At 36.3% G+C, this 25816-nt stretch overlaps 1 protein-coding gene across 6 annotated transcripts in view; it reads right to left on the minus strand.

Annotated features, from left to right (window-relative positions):
* ATM (ATM serine/threonine kinase) overlaps positions 1-25816 on the minus strand; it is a 152049-nt gene that overhangs the window by 25127 nt on the left and 101106 nt on the right. For all 6 annotated transcript variants that reach the window (XM_006053341.4, XM_006053340.4, XM_006053344.4 and 3 more), the window contains 14 exons: positions 25029-25177; positions 23559-23663; positions 22200-22319; positions 18837-19071; positions 18196-18363; positions 16294-16407; positions 15542-15759; positions 14844-15051; positions 13725-13838; positions 10382-10540; positions 9785-9923; positions 8655-8737; positions 7196-7336; positions 6289-6405 (listed from right to left, as the gene is read on the minus strand). In XM_006053341.4, the coding sequence (XP_006053403.1) occupies positions 6289-6405; positions 7196-7336; positions 8655-8737; positions 9785-9923; positions 10382-10540; positions 13725-13838; positions 14844-15051; positions 15542-15759; positions 16294-16407; positions 18196-18363; positions 18837-19071; positions 22200-22319; positions 23559-23663; positions 25029-25177 (2070 nt within the window). The remainder of the gene's footprint in view (positions 1-6288; positions 6406-7195; positions 7337-8654; positions 8738-9784; positions 9924-10381; positions 10541-13724; positions 13839-14843; positions 15052-15541; positions 15760-16293; positions 16408-18195; positions 18364-18836; positions 19072-22199; positions 22320-23558; positions 23664-25028; positions 25178-25816) is intronic.

Here is a 25816-nt window from a genome sequence, read left to right on the forward strand (position 1 = left end):
AATCTTGGGAGCAGTGCTAGATCACAGGCATTTTGGTAGGCAACAATTAAACAGGTTCTGGCTGCCTGTTAATGTGGGAAGGTCTCCTAATTGGGTACAAGAAAAAGGAGCTAGAAGAACCCTGGCTCAGAAGATTGCACTTCCTCCAGTAAGTCACAGTGACCCCGGGGGTGATGGCCTTGTATTGAGGGTCCACTGGGAGTTGTTGGCCAAGCCTCTCCCTTTTCTCTCCCTAGGCATCATTGGAGCCTGTTCCTGCCCTCAGCCTGGGTCTTCCCCAGTGATGTTAAAGATAAGTATGATTTCTCCATCTTCAGCTCTTTTCATTCTTCAAAAATGCACTTAACACTCTGTATTGTAATTGTCTGTCTGTTTCCCATGGTAGACTATGAGCTTCTTAAGAACTAAGACTATGTTTTATTACTTCTATATCCCCAACACCTGGTAGAGTATCTAATACACCACTAGGCATGTAAATAAACAATTACTGAACAAATGAATGAACAGATCTCATAGTCTTTCCAACTTATTTTCCTTCCTGCTTAAGTACCTCTAAATACCTTCCTCCAAGAAAATCCAGCTTTATCTTTGACTTTGAGCTAGCTGTGACCCTAATGCTTGATCACATTAACATCCTTACCTCCTAATATATTCCATCAAAGATCCCTTTTCTAAAATTACTCTCTATTACTATCTAGTTATGAGGGGAAAAAAAAATCAAACCCTTCTTTTGTTAAGAGACTGATGGAGAAAGGAGTAGGCTGGCTTCTTTCTATCTCATTTCAGAGATGTTGGGTGATGTAAAAACATTGAACTCAAGTTTCAAAAGGCAAATGGCAATGTTTTTCATAAGGCATAATGAAGAATTAAGTACAAAGCTTCTTTCAGCATTTAAATATTGTTTATAAGACACTGATTTTAAAAAATGAATCCTCTCATATCTAAGATTTCAGGCTAGTTGTTCAACGTACTTTCTAAAAATGTAGTTTTGGTAGAGATAAACTAGCCCAGTCACACGAATCTTGGTTATCAGAGGGCCATGTCTCGGTGCCAGCAAATACAATATGAACTTTGTCCTCCTCCACCTCCATGTGATTCTCTCTGATATCTTGTGTTCCTCAATATACAAGACTCTCCTTTGAGGCTGCATTTTGACATTTGGGTTGTTGTCTTTGTTGTTGTTCGGTCACTAAGTTGTGTCTGACTCTTTTGCCACCCTGTGGACCAGAGCCTGCCAGCCTCCTCTGTCCACGGGACTTCCCAGGCAAGAATACTGGAGTGGGTTGCCATTTCTTTCTCTAGGGGATCTTCCTGACTCAAGAATCGAACCCACATCTGCACTGGCAGGCAGATTCTTTACCACTGAGCCACAGTTGCGTACCAAGAGTTAATTCCAGGCAGTCAATGACCCGGCTTGTTGTTACAATGGTCACAAGTAGCCTGAATGACAGATTGGGAATGACTCCAAAGAAGATTAGGCAGACTACTTCACTACATACAATACAGTACTTCCAGGAACCTTTAACTGAAATCAAGAACAACTAGCAACAAAGCTACAACACAGCTTTCACATTTTTGGAGTAATCTCAAAATAATATAGATCTATTGGCCCAATAATACAATTCTAAACAATAAAGTCAAACCCAAACTCTCATATCTAGGGGTCATTTAAAATTTTTATTATTATTATTTTTTAGTTTACTTAGCTGTGCCAGGTCTTAGTTGCAGCACATGGGGTCTTTGATCTTCATTATGGCAGGTAGGATCTTTAGTTGCAACATGTTAAAACTCTTAGCTGTGACATGTGGACACTTTCTTAGTTGCGGTTTATGGGATCCAGTTCCCTGAGAGAGCTTAAACCCGTGCCCCCTGCCTTGGGAGCACACAGTCTTCCAAGAGGACATTTTTTAATATTCAAATATATAACATTAAATAATTCCACTATTTAATTGGTAAAAGAGTTCTCTGTGAAAATCAGATATTTAAAAAGTTACCAGGTAGAGATGGAGTTTAGTTGTTTTTGCCTTCTAAATATTTTAGGTCAAGGTCTTCTCTCATGCTTTATAGCAATGAACTCTGGAAGCCAAACTGTGTTATTTGTTTGGAAGCCTGAGCTGCTTTCTGAGAAAACCAGGTGATCTATAGCCCAAGGGCTTCCCTGATGGCTCAGTGGTAAAGAATCCACCTGCAATGCAGGAGATGTAGGTTTGATCCCTGGGTCAGGAAGATCCTCTGGAGGACGGCATGACACCCCACTTCAGTATTCTTGCCAGGAAAACCCCATGGACAGAGGAGCCTGGCGGGCTATGGTCCATGGGGTTGCAAAGAGTCAGACACGACTGAAGTGACTGAGAACTCACAGCCCAAATCCGCAATATCGGATCCCAGCTCTCTAGTCATCGCTTTTGCCATCTAAAAGTCTAGCACTTAGAGCACAAAACTTCCCTTTCACTCATGTTACTGAATATCTGCCTTCTAAAAACGTCTGAGCAGTCAGAGGAGACAGTTAACAACTCATCAACTTTGTCCTACAATGAAGCTAAATTAATAGATAGCAAATTAACTAGACTGTTGGGTCTCAAAGTGTGGTTCCTAAACTGCAGATGCATCAGCATCACTTGGTACCTGGTAGAAATGCATATTCTCAGGCTCCATCCTAGAATCAGAAATTTTAGAGGCTCAGCAATCTGCATTTTAACAGACCCGTCCAGGGACTAGAATGCCTGTTAAATTTGAGTAGCACTGATCTAAACCACATCAAAGATCAGATTTCACAGATCTTTAATTTTAACTTTTGCTCTTAGCATTCCATGAGAAGTCGCTTTTTGCTAACTGGTACTAGAAAGCATCAAGTTAACAATAAAGTTTCATGTGACAAATTTCTCACAAATTTGCAAGTAAGAAAAAAGTGTGCTTTTTAAAAATGATTTCCCACTCTTCAACTTCATCCAACTAATAAGTGAGTTTTATATTTCTATTTCTGTAGGCAGTTAAAAAGCTCTAAAAAAACCCCTCAGTTTTCAGTTACAATAGCCTGACTCAATCAGAATTTTGGTGGGTAGATCTAATTTCTTTTTCCCTGCTCCCCTATTTGGTGTTTTTAATTTAACAATTATTTTTATAATTAAAAAAATGTTCATTGAGGGCAATTCAAAATATATTTAAAAAACAGGTACTACCCATAATCCCATCATACCCAGAGTTAATAGCATTTAACGAACTTTATGTCAAAGCTATATACTAATTTCTTACACATGTATATATAAACATCCGTCAAGGCTACTTTGGTTTCATATGACTGGACAGTGTCCACTTTCACGTATTGCTTTTATCAAAGACATTTTAGTCATTCTCACCAATATATTTTTCAAGATAAACTTTTATATCATGGTTCTACATTACAAAATTTTTACTGGAATTTCATTGTCTATGCTAATTTGAAATCAGCTGACATTTTTAAGTGTTTTCCCATTTACGATGTGGTACTTTTTTTTTCCTTTTTTCTTTCTTGTTACATTTGTATAATTTTTTTTCATACAGTCTTGCATCTCTCTTATTATCATTAATCCTAAGCAGCTTATTCACATTATAAACATTACTGTATTTTTAATTATATTTTTAAACTAATTTTAGTTGATGGTTAGGATACCTCGAGTTTAAGTAGGGTTAACTTGCTGGAAAAAATAAACAGTTGTTGTTTATATACCATTTTGCAGGTTTAGGAAACAGATATGGGGCTATCCTAAGTGTCTCTGAAAGACTGCTTCTCTACTAATAGACAGTAATTACCTTAATTTGTTTATATCTTCACAGAAACAGAAACAATGAATAAATAAATAAGCCTTGTTACAGCAGTGACAGAAGAATAAAGGGCAAATAGGACATACAGGAATGAAACCAGAAAGGAACATTCAGCAATATGTGAACCATGAACTTCCTGATGTTCAAGCTGGTTTTAGAAAAGGCAGAGGAACCAGAGATCAAATTGCCAACATCCGCTGGATCATAGAAAAAGCAAGAGAGTTCCAGAAAAACATCTATTTCTGCTTTATTGACTATGCCAAAGCCTTTGACTGTGTGGATCACAATAAACTGTGGAAAATTCTGAAAGAGATGGGAATACCAGACCACCTGATTTGCCTCTTGAGAAATTTGTATGCAAGTCAGGAAGCAACAGTTAGAACTGGACATGGAACAACAGACTGGTTTCAAATAGGAAAAGGAGTTCGTCAAGGCTGTATCTTGTCACCCTGTTTATTTAACTTATATGTAGAGTACATCATGAGAAACGCTGGACTGGAAGAAACACAAGCTGGAATCAAGATTGCCAGGAGAAATATCAATAACCTTAGATATAAAGATGACACCACCCTTATGGAAGAAAGTGCTGAGGAACTCAAAAGCCTCTTGATTAAAAGTGAAAGTGGAGAGTGAAAAAGTTGGCTTAAAGCTCAACATTCAGAAAACGAAGATCATGGCATCTGGTCCCACCACTTCATGGGAAATAGATGGGGAAACAGTGGAAACAGTGGCTGACTTTATTTTTCTGGGCTCCAAAATCACTACAGATGGTGACTGCAGCCATGAAATTAAAAGATACTTACTCCTTGGAAGCAAAGTTATGACCAACCTAGATAGCATATTCAAAAGCAGAGACATTACTTTGCCAACAAAGGTTCGTCTAGTCAAGGCTATGGTTTTTCCTATGGTCACGTATGGATGTGAGTTGGACTGTGAAGAAGGCTGAGCGCCGGAGAATTGATGCTTTTGAACTGTGGTGTTGGAGAAGACTCTTGAGAGTCCCTTGGACTGCAAAGAGATCCAACCAGTCCATTCTGAAGGAGATCAGCCCTGGGATTTCTTTGGAAGGAATGATGCTAAAGCTGAAACTCCAGTATTTTGGCCACCTCATGCGAAGAGTTGACTCATTGGAAAAGACTCTGATGCTGGAAGGGATTGGGGGCAGGAGAAGAAGGGGACGAAAGAGGATGAGATGGCTGGATGGCATCACTGACTCGATGGACGTGAGTCTGAGTGAACTCCGGGAGCTGGTGATGGACAGGGAGGCCTGGCATGCTGCGATTCATGGGGTCGCAAAGAGTCAGACACGACTGAGTGACTGATCTGATCTGATAGAAAACACATCCTTCAAAATGGAGGTTTATTGCAATTTTTAAAAGTGCTAGATGAGCATTCATGTAAGGGTCAAAGATGATTAAATTAATAGAATAATATGACTTAAGAATTATCTTCTCAGGCAAAATGCTGGAGGAAATGCATTTGGGATATCCCTCTATCAAAGGTAATCTGACAATATCTACCAAATTATAGGTGCATTTACTGTTACCCATTAGTCCAATTTTAGGAAATCTATCCCACAGATTCACCAGTACATATATGAAATATGTTCAGTGTTATTTATTGCAGCACAGCACTGCTTGCTACAGTAAAGGACTATAAATGACCCAAATGCCTATTTTATATGATAAGGACTTTTATGATAACTCTGTACTAATGCACAAAGCAGTTGTTTAAAAAGCAAAAAATTTCTATAATATATTGCTGAGTTAAAAAAATATTGTTGTCTCTAGGAAAGGGGGGGAAATAAGGAATTATATTCATATATTCTATTTGTATAACACTGGAAACAAATGAAAATGGTACTTATAAGAATAAGAGATGGTGGGGCATGAGGTTTACAGGGAAAGGGAAAAAGGTGAGAGAAGGTTTCCCTTTTTATACCTTTTTCTATTACTGGATTTTTGAACCATGCAAATGTATTACCTAGTCAAAAACTAGCATATTTAGAATTTTAAAACTCTACATTATATAATGTATTTTTCACTGAATCAGAATTTTCTTTTTAACATCATTTCTCTTCTAAAGAGCACTTTTATATCAGAAATAGGCCACATGGTCAAATATAAAAGGAAAATACTTTAGCTGACTATAAGAACAAGATTTCTTGAAACAAAAAAAATGCTGCAATTAACATTAATGTATACTTTTACAAAAGAAAAATACTGTTTAAATCAGAGCTTTAGCAATATATGGCCCTTGTACCAAACCCAGTCCCAAACTATTTTTGTATAGCCCGTGAGCTAAGAATGGTCTTTCAGGTTTAAAGGGCTATCAAGGAAAAAAATAAATAAAGAATATGCAACAGAGACCTATGTATGTGGCCCACAAAGTCTAAAATGTTATCCTTCAAGAAAGTATTTGCTGACCCCTACCTCAATAATGGCGTCTTGTATATGTCCTTTATTAAGCTGCAGAAATAAAAGTTACCTTATAAGTACAAATAGTCAATTTCCTCTTCCTGGTTTCAGTATTTCTCTGCAGTAATGTATTACACATCTGGAAAACCTGCTGCATGACGGCATCTTGTCTCAGGTCATCACGGCCCTTCAAAATAATCAAAACACAAATAACTAAGCACAGTTCATTTTCTTTACTATAAAATCACACAAAATCATCTGAGGACAGCCAAAGGGCACTTAGAAATCAGTCTGAGGATCTGTGCTCCCCTTTAGTCTCTTAAGTAATTAAGACACACAAACACAAACACATGAACAAAAGATAAGTATTAGAATAAAGCACATCACTTGTAGACCAATTTAGAAAAAAGAAGTACCCTTCCCCACTCCCCGTCACAGCTGCTTTTGTGACTAAAATAACTGGAATGCCTACACTTAAGGGCACACTGCAAAGCACCAAGGTGGAGGAGCACTGTTGTCTCTCTGCTACTTCCCAGCAAGGCCCAAAGCGTAAAAGCAGAGTAAGGGAGGAGTGCTGTCCTTTTCGGATACGTTTAAAATAGCACTTAGCACAATGTCAGACGCAGGACATTGAAGCACGGGCCTTCAACTTGAACTATTCAACAAAATAAGCAACACTCAAAAATTTTTTTCATAACAAGTAGGCTGACGGTTAAACCTCACCATGTCTATACATGTAAAAAGTATTCTTTCACTTCAACCAACTGTTAAAATAAGGCTGGTCTTTCACACATACACAAAACCATGAGGAAAAGCATTCTGCTTCTAGAAAACAATTTGTTTCTACTTTGTTTTCCTCACCTGTAATTATTGAGAACAAAACCAAAGAGCCAAAATAAGAAGAAAACATCTGTTAGTTTTTCTTTGATGTTTTTCATTAATCCACTAGGAACCACATCACAAAAGCAAAGTCTCACCTTGACAAGCTGTCTCCTTTCCTTTCCATCAGAGCCCACACAATCTATTATTTTTGGTAAATTTAAACCTCCTGCTAAACGAAATTGTTCTTTAAATGACTTTATAGTCACCAGATTTCCATATTCTCCTGTGGGGTCCACCTAATAAAGTATATGACAATACCTTAGTACTCAATTTGCTTTTAAAGAAAAATGAATTTTAAATGACAATTTTAATACTGAGCAAAGGAATGAATGACAATGTGCTGTTGGTTAAGAACAGAAGTGGTAACTTTATAAATGAAAGAAGGGAGATTTGACATTGGAAAGGCTTCAAACAGCAATATAGATAACACAATTTACCTCCTTAAATATCTCCTAATAAAAGAAGTTCAATGAGTGTTGCTGAAAAAACTATTCAATAACCCTGGTTCAGGTGTTACCATTAATCTGTATATGTTAAGTCATCAGTATAAATTAAGTCATCTCCTCACAAAAACAATAAGGGAAATTTTAGAAAAGTATGGAGAGGAGTTTTCTAGGTTTTAATTGCTAAATCTGGCAGTTTCACAAGATATTTAAATAAGTAACTTTGCTGATACGTTAATCCACACGATGAAGCTACATTTCACATCAAATAACCATACATATTAAACACTAAAAGGCAAACTCAAAGGAGAGATTTTACAATGTAGTTAAAATGATCATTTTCTAAACTGTAATCTTTATTTATTATGGGCTTCCCTGGTGGCTTGGTGGTAAAGAATCCACCTGCCAATGCAGGAGATGTGGGTTAGATCCGAGGTCGGGAAGGTCCCCTAGAGAAGGAAATGGCAACCCACTCCAATATTCTTGCCTGGAAAATTTCAAGGACAGAGGAACCTGGAGTGCTGCAGTCCATGGGATCACAGAAGAGATGGACATGACTTAGTGACCAAACAACAACCTTTATTATTATATTTATCCCTGCCCACATTGTACTTCCAGCAATAAAAAACCATTAGACACAGCTCAAAGTGTCATGTATATTACAGTCAATACTGTAGTACATATTATATTATTTAATATTGTAATACATCACATTCAATACATTCTAATGTGTACAGAATCTTAAAAATCAATATAAAACAATTAGGGACTTTCTTGCTCAGTTAAAAATTAATATTGACATAAGCACACAAAATATTTTCTTTTGGCCAGTAAAAGTATCAATAACAGACTACAGACTTCTTCATAAGAAAGATGACATCTGTAAAACTGGAGGCAATAGAAAAGAAAGCAGGAGAGATCTTTAAGTATTTTAAGTCTTGGGCAAAGGGAATCCAATAAAGAAAAAACTATTGGTTGAAACAAATGAAACTGCCAATAATTAACCATTTTTGACCTACAATAAAAGGTATTTCAAATGGTTTAACTTGCTAAAAAGTAATTTAGTTTAATTAAAAAATCAAAACAAAAACAAAAATCAATAGTAAATTACCTTGATTTCCATAGTAGGGACAACAACATCTTCTAAATTTTTAAGTTTGATAATGGGCTGGTCTGCTGGAATATTTATGCCTTCTGTATTTAAAATAAAGAAGTTTCAGTGACAACCACAAATTGAGCAACAGTTCTGAAGGTAAAGGAGGAGAATTCAGCAGATACCATAAACCCAAACTATGGCTAATCTGTGGTTCTGATTTAGAAATGAAGACCAAAGACCTGGGACACGGTGCCGCTCAGGGTCAGGGCATAGCAATGAGTAATGTGGCTTACAAATGAATTTGCAGGTTACCTGGCACTGGTAATTAGACCAGACTCCACCTGAGGTGCCAAGTTGGACAACTTAAGATAATTATATAATAGTATGAACAGCACATAGATAATGGTATACACATTACTATTAAATGCGACTAAACAACATGACAGTATTCTGTTTGCTTAGAGGAACACTATGAGAAGCCTCATTTTTATTTTAAAATAGTAAGAATTTAAATATGAAGATATGATCCTGAACAGAAAAAAAGAACATAATTATTAAAGTATGGGAAGACAGATACACACAATCAAATATTATAGCAGCTTGTAATTATTTAAAGAGACACAGCAAGAAGAGTGAAGGAGAAAATAATAAGATCTTTTCATTTTTAAGTCCTAGAGTGCAGTTATCTATTATCAGTTCCACAAGATATTAAGTGAAAAAGTAACTGGCGCGGTTTTGAAGCTTTTTAGATAAAAATTAAGTTTTGAATCATGTGTGAGTTGTAATCATCAAAACTTTCATATCTATAATTAATGAATGTGAGTTGAGCAGATATACATTCTGTTCTGCAATTAAAATATCCCTACAGAGACTAAGTGGGCTTCCCTAGTGGCTCAGTAGTAAAGAATCCGCCTGCAATGCTGGAGACACAGATTCAGTCCCTGGGTTGCGAAGATTTCCTGGAGAAGGAAATGGCAACTACTCCAGTATTCTTGCCTGGGAAAATGGGAAATCTCATGGACAGAAGAGCCTGGCAGACTATAGGCCATGGGGTCACAAAAGAGTCAGACATGACTTAGCACCTAAAAGCAACAACAGAGATTAACACAGCAAGAATGCAACATTCATTCTTTCAAACTGCATACTTCTCTGAGTCCTCCACTGAGTGGCATCTAAATTTGCTAGTATAATATAAGCATCACAAAGTGCCTCAACACTTCTGACCATCTGAGGTCTCCTACTTCGGATAGTACGTATTATTTTGTTAGCAGCCTCGGTTCGATCCTATTAATAAAAAAAAAAAAAAAAAAAAAAAAAAAAAATTACAAAAGCAAACATGCAACATTAAAACTTTTTACAGTTATAAAAACAAAAAATGGAATCTATGCACTTATCTAGACAATGGAAGGACTATAATCCCTCAGAGACAAAGCAGTCACTATATTATGAATGAAACATATCAAAGGTATAATAATCTCAAGAGTAAATGACTTGGGTGCATTGTAAAATCTATTTTTTTCTTAGCTCATTACTCGAGGAAAAACAGTAAAATACCTTTGGTATCTCTTATGCTTTGAGAAATATTCAGGAATTCTGAACTAATTTTAGGTAGCATCATAATAACAAAGGATTTAAAAATTGAATATTGTCAACAATACATACTCTTTGAATTCCTGGGACTTAAGACAGGAATATTTTTGGGGAAAATGAATATTGCAACTCAAAAAGTTCAATCCAAATACCTCATCAAGCTGAGAGCTTTGTTTAGGTGCATTTTTAGTAATTCTACTCCTTCTGGCTGCCTCTGGTTTGGTCAAAAATTCATCCTTGTTTGCATTTGCTAAGGCCAATATAATAAACAAAGTGTGATGAGGATGATCCATTGAAATTCTAGAGATGAGCTGTCAGAAAATTAAGAACTATTAATTTTATGGAAAGAAAAAAATTAAAAATCCATAACCTTTTAACTTTTGCTTAACATTAAGATACATTATACTGTGCTAGATGCTACAGTGGGTGGACTGTGTGTGGGGGGCAGGAGTGGTGGTGCGGGTATGTATGGGAGAGAGAAGTATATGAGGAATAAGAAAGAGAAAGTGAGTAACAAGTGGAGTATGAAAGGAGACAAAAGAGAATATTCTTGCCCTTGTATAACATACTAAATATGACCGACTAAACTTTTTTGAATTAACACCCAAAAAAGATGTCCTTTTCATCATCAGATCAGATCAGATCAGTCACTCAGTCGTGTCCGACCCTTTGAGACCCCATGAATCGCAGCACGCCAGGCCTCCCTGTCCATCACCAACTCCCGGAGTTCACTCAGACTCACGTCCATCGAGTCAATGATGCCATCCAGCCATCTCATCCTCTGTCGTCCCCTTCTCCTCTTGCCCCCAATCCCTCCCAGCATCAGGGTCTTTTCCAATGAGTCAACTCTTGGCATGAGGTGGCCAAAGTACTAGAGTTTCAGCTTTAGCATCATTCCTTCCAAAGAAGTCCCAGGGCTGATCTCCTTCAGAATGGACTGGTTGGATCTCCTTGCAGTCCAAGGCACTCTCATAGGGGACTGGAATGCAAAAGTAGGAGGTCAAGAAACACCTGGAGTAACAAGCAAATTTTGCCTTGGAATACAGAATGAAGCAGGGCAAAGGCTAATAGAGTTTTGCCAAGAGAACGCACTGGTCATAGAAAACACCCTCTTCCAACACAACAAGAGAAGACTCTACACATGGACATCACCAGGTGGTCAACACCGATATCAGACTGATTATATTCTTTGCAGCCAAAGATGGAGAAGCTCTATACAGTCAGCAAAAACAAGACCGGGAGCTGACTGTGGCTTAGATCATGAACTCCTTATTGCCAAATTTAGACTGAAATTGAAGAAAGTAGGGAAAACCACTAGACCATTCAGGTGTGACCTAAATCAAATCCCTTATGATTATTCAGTGGAAGTGAGAAATAGATTTAAGGGACTAGATCTGATAGATAAGAGTGCCTAATAAACTATGGATGGAAGTTCGTGACATTGTAAAGGAGACAGGGATCAAGACCATCCCCATCTAAAAGAAATGCAAAAAAAGCAAAATGGCTGTCTGAGGAGACCTTACAAATAGCTCTGAAAAGAAGAGAAGCAAAAAGCAAAGGAGAAAAGGAAAGATATACCCATTTGAATGCAGAGTTCCAAAGAATAGCAAGGAGAGATAAGAAAGGCTTCCTCAGCGATCAATGCAAAGATATACAAGAAAACAACAGAATGGGAAAGACTAGAGAACTCTTCAGAAAAATTAGAGATACCAAGGGAACATTTCATGCAAAGATGGGCTCAATAAAGGACAGAAATGGTATGGACCTAACAGAAGCAGAAGATATTAAGAAGAGGTGGCAGGAATACACAGAAGAACTGTACAAAAAAGATGTTCAAAACCCAGATAATCACAATGGTGTGATCATTCACCAGGAGCCAGACATCCTGGATGTGAAGTCAAGTGGGCCTTAGAAAGCATCACTACGAACAAAGCTAGTGGAGGTGATGGAATTACAGTTGATCCATTTGACATCCTGAAGGATGATGCTGTGAAAATGCTGCACTCAATATGTCAGCAAATTTGGAAAACTCAGCAGTGGCCACAGGACTGGAAAAGGTCAGTTTTCCTTCCAATCCCAAAGAAAGGCAATGCCAAAGAATGCTCAAACTACCGCACAATTGCACTCATCTCACACGCTAGTAAAGTAATGCTCAAAATTCTCCAAGCCAGGATTCAGCAATACGTGAACTGTGAACTTCCAGATGTTCAAGCTGGTTTTAGAAAAGGCAGAGGAACCAGAGATCAAATTGCCAACATCCGCTGGATCATCAAAAAAGCAAGAGAGTTCCAGAAAAACATCTATTTCTGCTTTATTGACTATGCCAAATCCTTTGACTGTGTGGATCACAATAAACTGTGGAAAATTCTTCAAGACATGGGAATACCAGACCACCTGATCTGCTCTTGAGAAACCTATATGCAGGTCAGGAAGCAACAGTTAGAACTGGACATGGAACAACAGACTGGTTCCAAATAGCAAAAGGAGTATGTCAAGGCTGTATATTGTCACCCTGCTTATTTAACTTATATGCAATTGTACATTATGAGAAACGCTGGGCTGGAAGAAGCACAAGCTGGAATTAAGATTGCTGGGAGAAATATCAATAACCTCAGATATGCAGATGACACCACCCTTTTGGCAGAAAGTGAAGAGGAACTAAAAAGCCTCTTAATGAAAGTGAAAGAGGAGAATGAAAAAGTTGGCTTAAAGCTCAACCTTCAGAAAACGAAGATCATGGCATCTGGTCCCATCACTTCATGGGAAATAGATGGGGAAACAGTGGAAAGTGTTAGACTTTATTTTTCTGGGCTCCAAAATCACTACAGATGGTGACTGCAGCCATGAAATTAAAAGATACTTACTCCTTGGAAGGAAAGTTATGACCAACCTAGATAGCATATTCAAAAGCAGAGACATTACTTTGCCAACAAAGGTCCATCTAGTCAAGGCTATGGTTTATCCAGTGGTCATGTATGGATGTGAGAGTTGGACTGTGAAGAAAGCTGAGCACCAAAGAATTGATGCTTTTGAACTGTGGTGTTGGAGAAGACTCTTGAGAGTCCCTTGGACTGCAAAGAGGTCCAACTAGTCCATCCTAAAGGAGATCAGTCCTGGGTGTTCATTGGAAGGACTGATGCTGAAGCTGAAACTCCAATACTTTGGCCACCTCATGTGAAGAGTTTTGTCATTGGAAAAGACCCTGATGCTGGGAGGGATTGGGGGCAGGAGGAGAAGGGGACGACAGAGGATGAGATGGCTGGATGGTATCACTGACTCGATGGACATGAGTTTGAGTAAACTCCGGGGGTTGGTGATGGACAGGGAGGCCGGGTGTGTTGCGATTCATGGGGTCGCAAAAAGTTGGAGACGATTGAGTGACTGAATTGAATGACTGACTGAAACTTTTTTGTGTTGCCACTTTCTGGAGTGGAACAGTAATATACAATAATATAAAAGAAAAGCAATTGTGGTTTGATTTTCACGTTTACTTACATTATTGAGGACTTCATGAAATCCTAGGCCTCCCATCATCTTTGTCCCCATTCTAGCAGCCAATTGGTACATAAGTGGCAAAAATTTGTATGATGGAATCTTCATTCCATCTCTCTGCCATTAAAAAAATACAAAATTAAAAAGCAATGCATTTCAACTAGCCCTCACATCTAAATAAATACAAAATGCTCCTCTATTAGTGCAATCATCAAGCAGACATATTTTTTCCTTATTATTTATCTCAAAGTCTAGATTGACTCACTGGTAAATCATGTTTGAACATGTATCAGATTGCATTTATTTATTTATTTTTGTTTGTTTGTTTGTTTGTTTTTTTATTTTTAAACTTTACATAACAGATTGCATTTAGAAGTGGAATACTTGGTACTAATTATATTCCAGTGAATCCAAGGAGGACAAATGTTGATCTAAGGACTATTGTAATCTTGACTCCTGAGAAGTCAGTGTGAATAAAATGGAATAACTATTTTTCCGTACATACTAAAAGTAACAGGATTTAATGTACACTAGTAGCAGAAATTTGTTGTATCTGTTATGAATATTAACATTCGCTTCAACTAGAACTATTTTACTTTTAAACTTCAAACTGATTGACAACATAACTTTAGGTATCATTTAAGTATCATTAATAAATGACAGGGGAGGACAGGGCATACTATTTAGGTGTCATTAATAAAACCCAAGATTTTTAAATAAAAATTTATAAAATTCTACTGCCTTAATGTTTTCTTAAAATGTTTTTTTTTTCCATTTACAAAAATAATTTATTGTAAAAAAAAAAAAATCAACAGAAAATAATAAAGCAGGTGGAAAAAAAAACACCACCTGTGATCACATCATCTTTAACTGCTTTCCAAATCTACCTATCTAGCATTCTGGGTACTTTCCGATGGTAATTGGAATGCTACGGGAAAAGACTGACTTAATTCTCTCATATCCACATAAACCTACATCATTAGAGTTAACTAAGTATCTGTGTGTAGAACCCTAAACCAACTGCCAAGGATACAAAGTATACAAAATGCATGACATTTGAGGGGCTAATGGCTTAACTTTTAAAGCACAGGCTAGAATACCGGGTTGAAAAAGAAAACTTGCCTTCATCATGCCATTGACTTCAGAAACTCCAGAATTTTCAAGCCAGAGAGAACAAAGACGAAATATCCACATATCATGCCCTTCACCACTTAATAAACAATTGATGTAATTTTCAACTGCTTTACATAAGAAACGTTTACGATCCTCTTTCAATGCATGGAGTGCACATTCATCCAACTCCAGCTCTCGCTGAACCTTTACTGTGTATCTTACATTGGATAATTAAAATAAAACACAAAAGCCATTAAATTTTATAGAACTACAAAATCAAATAAGACATACAATATAAATGAAAAATCAGGTGTCCATCTTAGGAGAAAAAGCAAAATTCTAAGAATTATAAAGAGAATAAACTTACTTTTGTCTTTAAGTTTCTGCAATTCAAAAGCTATTTTAGGCAACCAAAGTGGACTCTAGCCAAGGTGTTTCATTAACTTTATTTTCTACTTACTGTAAACTATATATACGAAAAGCAGCTTTGAATAAAGGATTTAATTACATCAAACTAAGTAACTTCTCTCTAATTTTAACACATATCTCTTTTTCAACTAGGATATCAACAAACAAACTAAAAAAGCAAAACAAAGTTAACATCAGTATATTCCACAATTAGTATAGAGCCACAGCATGAATTCCTATCTGGTTCTGTGTACCTGTATAAATACTGTATATCTTGTTACTTGTAGACCCTCAGTTACCTGTTGGTCTGGATTTTATGTTCCCTAAGTAGGCCAACTTCCTCTTTGGCTCTTTTCAGGAGAGCTTGCTTGTTTTCAAATTCTGATGATTTCATGTAGTTTTCAATTCTTTGGTACTGAGTATCTGAGAACCGTGCTAATGAGAGAAATGCCTTCATTTTTCCATTTCTGAGCCCATCATTGCTTTCTCCATCATAATTTCCAGCAACTTCCACAGCCTTCAAGAAAAAAAAATCCATTTATATTTACAGATACTAAATGCATCTAAAGAATTACTCAGATCAAAGAAATATCCACAGTAATGTTTAACATATATATATATATGTATATAAGCTAAATTATACAAAATACAGTATTTCTTTGAGCTTTCAAAACAATTTTGACAGAGCAGAAACAACTGAAATAGCTAATATGTGTAAAGAATGGTAAAACTAAAAAAACATATTAGGCTTTTCATGTTCATTTATTAGTGAAGTAGCTATTTTTAAAATTAAACTATATGAATAAGAGGGAGAAACAGGAAGCTCAAAGGTGGTAGAAGCACTGGGTTGGGAAGATCCCCTGGAGGAGGGCATGGCAACCCACTCCAGTATTCTTGCCTGGAGAATCCCATGGACAGAGGAGCCTGGCAGGCTACAATCCATGGAGTCGTAAAGACTTGGACACCACTGAGCAACTTTCACTTCACTTCACTGAAAAGATCAAATGTATTCATGCTAAGCAACTCTATTAGGGCTCCTCAAAAACCTTACCTTTTCTAGATAGGTCTGCATGATGACTGCAGGATTTTCTAAGCAAGTTTCTGCTAACCAGGTGCCACAAACCCTTAGACATTCTGTGTATATAAGTTTTAAGTTGGGATCATTCTGTAAAGGAAAGCAAAGTCTTAAAATGTAATTCATTATCATGACTGTACAAAAATATCTTCCATGTAGGAAAAAAACAGGTTAAAAATGTCTTTCCTCTTTGGCGTTCAACTTACGATTATTTTAATAATTCCAAATATTTACTTTTATAGAATAATCATTCTCTACTACTATTACTATTACTATTATTGAAACAACTCACATTTATTGAGTACTTTTATATGCTTGACATTATTATTATATATAATATATAATAATTCATTTAATCCTCACAAGAATCCTATAAGAACAATTATTATCCTTAATTAGAAAACTACAACTGAAGTACAAAGAGGGTAGGTAACTTCAGGGTCCATCAGTTCAGTTCAGTCACTCAGTCGTGTCCGACTCTTTGCGACCGCATGGACTGCAGCACACCAGGCCTCCCTGTCCATCACCAACTCCTACAGTTTACTCAACATCCTGTCCATTGAGTTGGTGATGCCCTCCAACAACCATCTCATCCTGTCATTCCCTTCTCCTCCTGCCTTCAATCTTTCTCAGCATCAGGGTCTTTTCCAGTGAGTCAGTTCTTCATATCAGGTGGCCAAAGTATTGAAGTTTCAGCTTCAACATCAGTCCTTCCAATGAACACTCAGACTGATCTCCTTTAGGATGGACCGGCTGGATCTCCTTGCAGTCCAAGGGACTCTCAAGAGTCTTCTCCAACACCACAGTTCAAAAGCATCAACTTTTGGCCCTCAGCTTTCTTTACAGTCCAACTCTCACATCCATACATGACTACTGGAAAATCCACAGCTTTGACTAGATGGACCTTTGTTGGCAAAGTAATGTCTCTGCTTTTTAATATGCTATCTAAGTTTGTCAGAGCTTTTCTTCCAAGGAGCGAGGGTCTTTTAATTTCATAGCTGCCATCACCATCTGCAGTGATTTTGGAGCCCCAAAAAACAAAGCCAGACACTGTTTCTCCTGTTTCCCCATCTATTTGCTATGAAGTGATGGGACTGGATGCCATGATCTTAGTTTTCAGGGTCCATACTGTTAAGCAATATTTAAACAATCATACCATGTGAGCTCCCAGGACTTGGTATAATGATAAATTCTCTAATAACGGAGGATGTTATACAAGTTTCCATTATCCAAAAGTACAAAATGTTGATATTCACCTAGTAGGTGTATGTCAGAGGGACATCATTGAGTCCAAACCTTTAAAATACTTTATGATTCCTACAAATGCTGCTAAATTTGTCCATCATATGCTGGAGACAGAGTTGAAGAAGCAATCAAGTTTATGATAACTAATATAAAATATATATGTACATTATAGGTAATGGTAGATAAAATATCAGAAGTGATGTTTTCAAGGTCTTTGGATTGACAACCCAATTATTTCAACTTGCCTTTTAAAAAGTTTTATTCTCTTATGCATTTCCTCTTGCATTTTTTTGTCATTTCAAATCTATAGTAGCTATTTCATCTTTGTTTCCCACATACCCTCCTTGAATACTGTAGAAAGTTTTAAAAAAGTAAGGCTTATCATTGGGATAAATTAATCTATGATGAGATGGACTGATGGAAATGTTGTAAATAGGAAAAATGAATGCTGTCTAAACTTTTACAAATACTAATTTTCAAGACTCCTTTTTACAATTTCTTGTTCATGGATCAGTAATTTCAAATCTTTAATAAAAATAGTAATTATATTAAAATTTATTTAAAATATTATAAAGCACAGTAATCTTTCTTATTACAGTAAATACTAATTCAACCAATAGAAAAATTGTGAACCTCTGTACAACTGGCATCCAGCTTCTTGATCATTTGCTTGAGAATACTCAGGGCAAGACTCTGTTCCTTTTTTGCCCAGAATACTTGTGCTTCCTCCAGTTGCCACTCAGAGACTCCACTACTAGCTGAATTATACTGTTTAATTTGAAATATTGCCCTTTCAGGGAGCTGAAATGAAAATAACAAATGGAAATAAATATTTTTACTATTACTACTACTACTTCTACTAATAAAAGCAGTCACCACCATTCACTAAGGACTTAATTTTTAAGACTGTCTTAAGTGCATCTCTCACTGCCTTTCCCAGCCCCCATATCTGCCTGTTTTTCTCTTTACATAAAGACATATATAATTATGTGTGTCTTTATACACAGTATATACAGTCACTGAAATGTTATACATATAGTAAGTTAGGTAGCTTCTCATTATTTAACCAGGAAATTGAGGATTAGAGAAAGACTTGTGCAAGACTCAAATTCAGGCCTAAATACAAAAGGGAAAATCTTAAACAACTATGCTATACAATGTTATAATAGCAATCTGTCTCTCAATGACATTTCTTTTTACTTATGCTTTCTATTTTCTAGGTAATAAAAAGGCAAGGTCAATGAGTGAGATGACAGAGTTTTAAATCTGATTACCTGAGTGTTCTTGAAAGTTCGAGCTAATACAGAGAGTTCTATAAGATGCTTGGTGAGAATGTCCTTAAAACACTCTCTTTGGGAGTTTTCCATTTCCTTTTCCATCAAGATCTCCAAAATAACTGTGCGTAGGGCCATTATAGGCTCCTGAAAACTAAAATCACTGTCTTTGAGAAGCTGGGAATGTTTCCACCACTTTATGTACACTTCAGAGGGCTGCTTATCTGTTACTGATCTGAAAGCCAAATCACAGGGTTCATATTAGCAACAGAAATGAAAAAAAAGGTTCTATCATGCAGGTTCTAAAAGTTAAGATTTAATAAACACTAAAGGAATTTTTGCAGCAACATGACTGGAACTTCTGAAATAAACACATTAGCAACATAAATGAAAAAAAAGGTGCTATTACGCAGGTTCTAAAATTTAAGATTTAATAAACACTAAAGGAATTTTTGCAGCACCATGACTGGAACTCCTAAAATAAACGAAAATAAGAATCAAAGTTTAGAAACCTACAATATGGTCAGACCTCTGAGGGTCAGTCAGCAGAGAACAGATGATGAACATTTTAAAATTTTCTTTCTTTTTTAAAATTGAAGCACAGTTGACTTACAATATTATAGTAGTTTCAGGTATATAGGAGAGCGAGTCAATATTTTTATAGATATTACTTTCAAGATATTCTTAAAAATACTCTTCAACCTCACAAAAAGCAGCACTTCTAAATTAACATTCTTCTGAAATGAGAACACATTTATCAGGCCTCTCACTCAGAACATCTACACCTCTAGTACAACTTCAATGATCCTTCAAAGAGGACAGTCAGCAAGGAAATGAAATAAACTCATTCATTATCTACCGTACCCATCAGGCACAGGGCATGATTCTGCAAAGCCGTTAAAGAAAGCACAATCCAATGAAGGAAATGCTGGCATCTGGCAAAGGTTTCATATACCAATATTATTTATTAAAGGAAGAGAAAATACATCTTGTACAATTAGTTCATATGAGCAGAGTGCTTCCCAGATGTTCAAATTAAGCAATACTGTGCAATCCCTCAGGAGTACTATATGGGGAGAAAAGTGAAACTGAAGTCGCTCAGTCGTGTCCAACTCTTTGCAACCCCATGGACTGTAGCCCACCAGGCTCTTCCATCCATGGAATTTTCTAGGCAAGAGTACTGGAGTGGGTTGCCATTTGAAGCAGGGAAACTCAGAAGATGACCTTATGGTGATGTAGGAAATGAAAGTTCTTTTAGTTGCTTGATTAAAGAAGGAAACAGTAACACAAATTCACAGGAACCAAAACTTTAATTCCTCCCAAAATGATCTTAAGAGCAGTGGGTCTCAAATTTTCTAATCTCAGGAAATCCTTTATACCAATAGTCCCCAACCTTTTTGGTACCAGGGATGGGTTTTTGTGGAAGACAATTTTTCCACAAACTGGGGAGTTGGTGGGGTGGATGGTTTGGGGTTGATTCTCATAAGAGCTCACAACCTAAATATCTTGCATGTGCAGTTTAGTAGGGTTCATGCTCCTATGAGAATCTAAGGCGGCTGCATGCGAGCCTTGGGGAAAGATTATAAATACAGATGAAGCTTCACTTGCTTGCCTGCCAGTTTACCTCCTGCTGCGCGGCCTGGTTCCTAACATGCCATAGCCCGGTTTGGGGACCCTTGCTTTACACTCTTATAAATTAAGGAAGACTCCTAAAGAGCTTTCATTTACAGTTCAGTTCGGTGGCTCAGTCATGTCCTACTCTTTGCGACCCCATGAATTGCAGCACGCCAGGCCTCCCTGATACTTATTAACATTTGGGCTTCCCTAGTGGCTCAGATGGTAAAGAATCTGCCTGCAATGCAGGAGACCTGGGTTCGATCCCTGTGTTAGAAAGATCCCCTGGGGAAGGGAATGGATACCCACTCCAGTACTCTTGCCTGGAGAATTTCATGGATAGAGGAGCCTGGCAGGCTACAGTCCAAGGGGTCACAAAGAGTCAGACATGAATGAGTGACTAAACATTTTCACTATTAATATTTACCTTATTAGAAACTAAAACTGAGAAAAATGTAACATGTATTAAAATTTATTTTAAAATAAGAATAATAAATCAACTATATATCACACAAAATTTAGTGAGATTCACATTTCTATGAATCTCTTTGATGTCTGGCTTAATGGAGGCACTTGAATTCTCATCTCAGATTCTGCATTTAGTTTGCTGTGCTATGATGTTTGGTTAGAGAATGTGAAGAAAATCTAGCCTCATACAGATACAGAAAAGGCAGGACTATGGTAACAGTCTTTTCAAATAATTGTAGGTATTCTCTGATACCTCACCAAAATGTCATTATACCTCATGAAAGAATGAAAGCAAAAAAAAATAAATAAATAAGATTTTTCTATAATTTTAACAATAGTTTTAATTTCATGAACCCCTGAATGGATTTTAGGGCCTGCAGGATCTCTACACTACATTTTGTGAACTGCTATCCTAGAACACAGGTATTTGTTACCAATTCGTCAAATTTTTCTTCCTTAAAATTCCCTAGCAGAGAAAGATCCAGAAATACTGCAAAGTGAAATGACTTCCTTCCCACCATTATAAGGGGCAGTCTCCCTTAAACACTCCATATTCATTAACATTGACTGTTTACTAAGAATTAGTCACCACAAAATAGCACTAGGGATACAAGAAGAAATAAGTCCCACTTTTAGGAATCTTCTAGTATAGCATCGGAGAAGGCAATGGCAACCCACTCCAGTACTCTTGCTTGGTAAATCCCATGGACGGAGGAGCCTGTTAGGCTGCAATCCATGGGGTTGCTAAGAGTCGGACACAACTGAGTGACTTCACTTTCACTTTTCACTTTCATGCATTGGAGAAGGAAATGGCAACCCACTCTAGTGTTCTTGCCTGGAGAATCCCAGGGCGGGGGAGCCTGGTGGGCTGCCGTCTATGGGGTCGCCCAGAGTCGGACAAGACTGAAGTGACTTAGCATAGCATAGCATAGTATAGCATGGCAGAGTATACATAAAGTAACAGTAATGCAATGCAGTACTAAAACAGTGGAGTATATACAATATGCTATGATAAAAAACATGAGAAATAATTTCATCTAGGGTGGAACAGGGGAAAAGCTGTAAAGAGAAAAACACAAAGTTAAATTTAAAAACTTGAATTTTTACAATGAGTATTTTTGAAAATGTTTATTTTAACAAGATCACAGTTCTTTGGTCAACTTACTTATACTGTGATAAAAGGAAAGGAACCTATGGCTGGCCTCTATATAGTTTTTATTTTTTAAAGTTACTTTGGTAACAGGTTGTGCTTTGGGATACACAGTCACTTGAATCACATACCTTGAGAAAAGTTCTCCAATGTTTTCAAGCTCTCCAATGGCCTGCAATCTGCTAAGTGTAGGGTAGAGGGAATACACAGACTCAAGACTGCCCTTACACAACTCTTCCACTTCTTTAACTCTAGTAGCAAAAAAGACAAGATACTTGAAAACTAAGATAAAATTTTTTTACAGAAGATAAAAGTTGAGTTCTCATTATAGACCTTTGTGTTGATTTAATGATAGCAATATTCAGAAGCACCAGCATAAGGTAGTGAAAACAAAGTAAGCCTTGGAATTGCACGACTGAGATCTAAATCCCAGTTTTGCCAGTAATGACTGTATAACTTTGGGCACATTACTGGATTCCTCTAAAACAAAGTTTTTTCACTTCCAGAATTATTTTAAATGTTAGAGAATACATACAGAAAAAGTCTAACAAAGTAGCCACCACATGATAAGCACTTAAATGGTAGTATTACTTCTGTAAAAAAAATACAGGATTTCTTAGGTCACAACTAGTTACATTTGTTTAGCCTGTTATAGTTAAGCTCTTTTTTGCGTATGATCTCATTTGTGCCTCAGACCAAGCCTGTAAGTACTAACCTTTAATCACCATTTTACAAAAAGAACATTAAATGCTAAGAGAGGTAAATGACACACAACCACTAGAGATAAGATTAAAATTCTCAGTACATTTGTCCAGGAAGAGAACCAAGGGATGGGAAACATTAAGACTTTTCAGGGTTCAGCATAAATTGATCATGGTTCCAAAAGGAAATTTTATTTTTAAAGATAGCATATATTTGAACCACATAAGCAAAGAAAAATGTATTATATAAGGAAAAAAACAAAAAAACTTATGTAAGTACCTAACATATGAGAATGCTCTTACATTTAAAACAAAAAATTTAAAGGTATACATAAACATTTGTGTGTACACATATGTGTGTATATATATATGTATATATATTTTGACAAGTGTATGTTAAAGAATTCTTTCATATAAAGCATTCAAAATATGAAGATACAGAAAACAATTGTTAAGACAAGAACACTTGTAATTCTTATGCAAACATGTTTGCAAAAGATAAAATTCATCTGAGCACTCACTTCTCAGATGCGGAAAAGCTATGAAATTGTCAACTGTTGAGTATTTCCTCCCACTTTGGAAATTCTGAGTTTCAACAACGATTGGTATGAATTATGAATTACACAAGGAATTTTTTTTAAGGAAGTAAAGGGAATGACAAAAAACAACCTGACCAAAGCTATCAGGTCCTCTCCTTTCACCACTGCAAATCTTTGTACTGAAATTATTCTTCAGGTTTTCAGAAAAGAAGCAATGTTAAAATACAATAACTTTTCCTTTTTACAATACCTGGCATGTTTGAGACTTTCATAAAAAGTGGAGAATTCTCTGTCTCTTAGAGACTGCAGAGCATTGTACAACAACTCGTGGTAACTGGTTCTTTCCACTCCTTTGCTGTGAAATAATTAAACAATTAGAGAAAAAAAATATATTTAAAAACAGAGAATCCTGGTGTGTGTGTATAAACAGCTTCACCAAGAGGCAACATTTTAAACTACAATTAGAATTATCTCCATTTAAAAAATGCATTTCTAGAAAATTTGGTAAGAATCATGAAGAATTCTGTGGATCTTTTAATTCTTCAAGCAGAAAAAAAAGTAAATTTCTGAGATTTTTTTTTTCAGGCTCTAAACATGTTATATTCCCATTTGTTTATTAGATGAACACCTACTATGTGCCAGGTACTAGTCACCAGGTTCTAGATGCAGTGAGTTCATTAGTAGACAAGTCAGATTAGGCCCCCATTTTCATGGAGTTTATGTTCCGGTTTGGAGATGGACAATAAATAAGAAAAATACCACGACAAAGGACATGTAGAAAAGTAAAACAGGGTAACAAAACAAATGACGGAGTGGTTACTTTAGAACGGAAGGTCAGAAAAATCTTTCTGAATATGTCACATTATTAAATTACAATCTGACAAGTAGCCACCTTCATGGTAAGAGGAGAAAAAAGAAGATATATATTTAAGGCTTTTAGGTACAAACAGTTTGGCTTAATGGGAAAAAAAAAACAAACAAGGAGCACTATGTGGCAGAAATATAGTATGCAAGGAGAAAAATAGCATATGGAGATTCAGAGGCAAGTAGGAATCAACTCACAGAGTACACTGTTTCTAAAATATGACTGCATACCTCTGATTTTACAGCAATCTAACAGTTTGAAATCTGAAAGTCATTCTAATTAATGAATTTTTTTTCTATGAAAGTGATTAAACATACAATTAATGTGATTTAATTATTCTTTGGTTTATATCATCAAAAGACTTTTACATGAATACACAATCTTTTATTAGATTAGGTGCTTGGCTTTTCATTCAGAACACATGGGGACATTACATGTAGGCTAAAGTCATTATCTTCCTATGCTATTGATTTAGCAGTTTTTTATATAAATTATTTCACAAATAAACAGTCTTTTGTGTACCATCCAGCCAATAAAAGTGCCAGCTGAATAAATAAAATGTTTGCAGCAGGTAGTGGGAAGGGAAATACCTGACTTTCTCTTTGGATTTGTAAACAATACGTGAGAAGATTCTCATGAGAAAATAACTTTTATATTTCTCTTTTCAAAAATATCATGAGGGTAGAGGTGGAAACAGAATGCAATTCAAGCCTATGTACACTGCTTATTGCTATGTTATTCAAGCATTTAGCTTAACAGTATCTACAAAACATAAAAACACAACTCCCACTATAAAAACAGCTCATTGTTTGTAACTAGAGAAATGGCAATATTAAATGTCTAAATTGTTCTTACTTGACAGAAATGCAGTGGTCCCACTGCATATTCCTCCATGCTACTTGGTAATGAAGTTCCTGTAGTTCAGCACACCACTCTTTATTTTCATGATCTAATCCTCTTAAATAGATGGAAAGAATATGGCAGAGTCCCAAATTCTGCAAGGCCTGAGCAGGAGTTTAAAAAATAAAGAAAAGTAAAAAAATAACAATACTAGAGAAACAAAAAACAGCAATCAAACATAAAAAGTAACTTTCAAAATTTTAGTAGTTTGCAATATCACTTAAATTCCCAAAATATTGTTTGTGTGTTCCCCCTAAAACACAAAGACAGAGCTCAAAGGGCTCTGATATTTGATAAAAGAATGGTTAAGGAATATTAGCCAGGAATATTAGTAATGATACTTACCATACTTACTAATGATACTTATTAATAATGATATTATTAGTAATGATACCCAGAAATGATAACTTCTTGGACAAACTCTAGTTCAAACTATGAGAAATAGTTTACATGAGATTTTCCATACAAAGGACTTAATTCACGACCAGGCACATTGTATACAGTTCAAGAAATGCCTTCTATTGTTAGCTAAGAAGATTATGACCAACAAATCTATACTATCTTTCCGGTCAGTCATCTGTCCAATTTACCTGTGTATCCTTCTGAGTTTTAATCCCAGTGAAAGAAAAATAACCTTCCGTCTTAGTCCTAGAGTTTATCTGTTTGTGTAAATAGTCCACTGATATACTGAAATAATCTGAGTGCTATACAAGTAGTGCTTTACTAAAGCAGAAAAAAAAGTA

This window comes from Bubalus bubalis, chromosome 16, assembly GCF_019923935.1.
Source record: "Bubalus bubalis isolate 160015118507 breed Murrah chromosome 16, NDDB_SH_1, whole genome shotgun sequence".
NCBI lineage: Eukaryota > Metazoa > Chordata > Mammalia > Artiodactyla > Bovidae > Bubalus > Bubalus bubalis.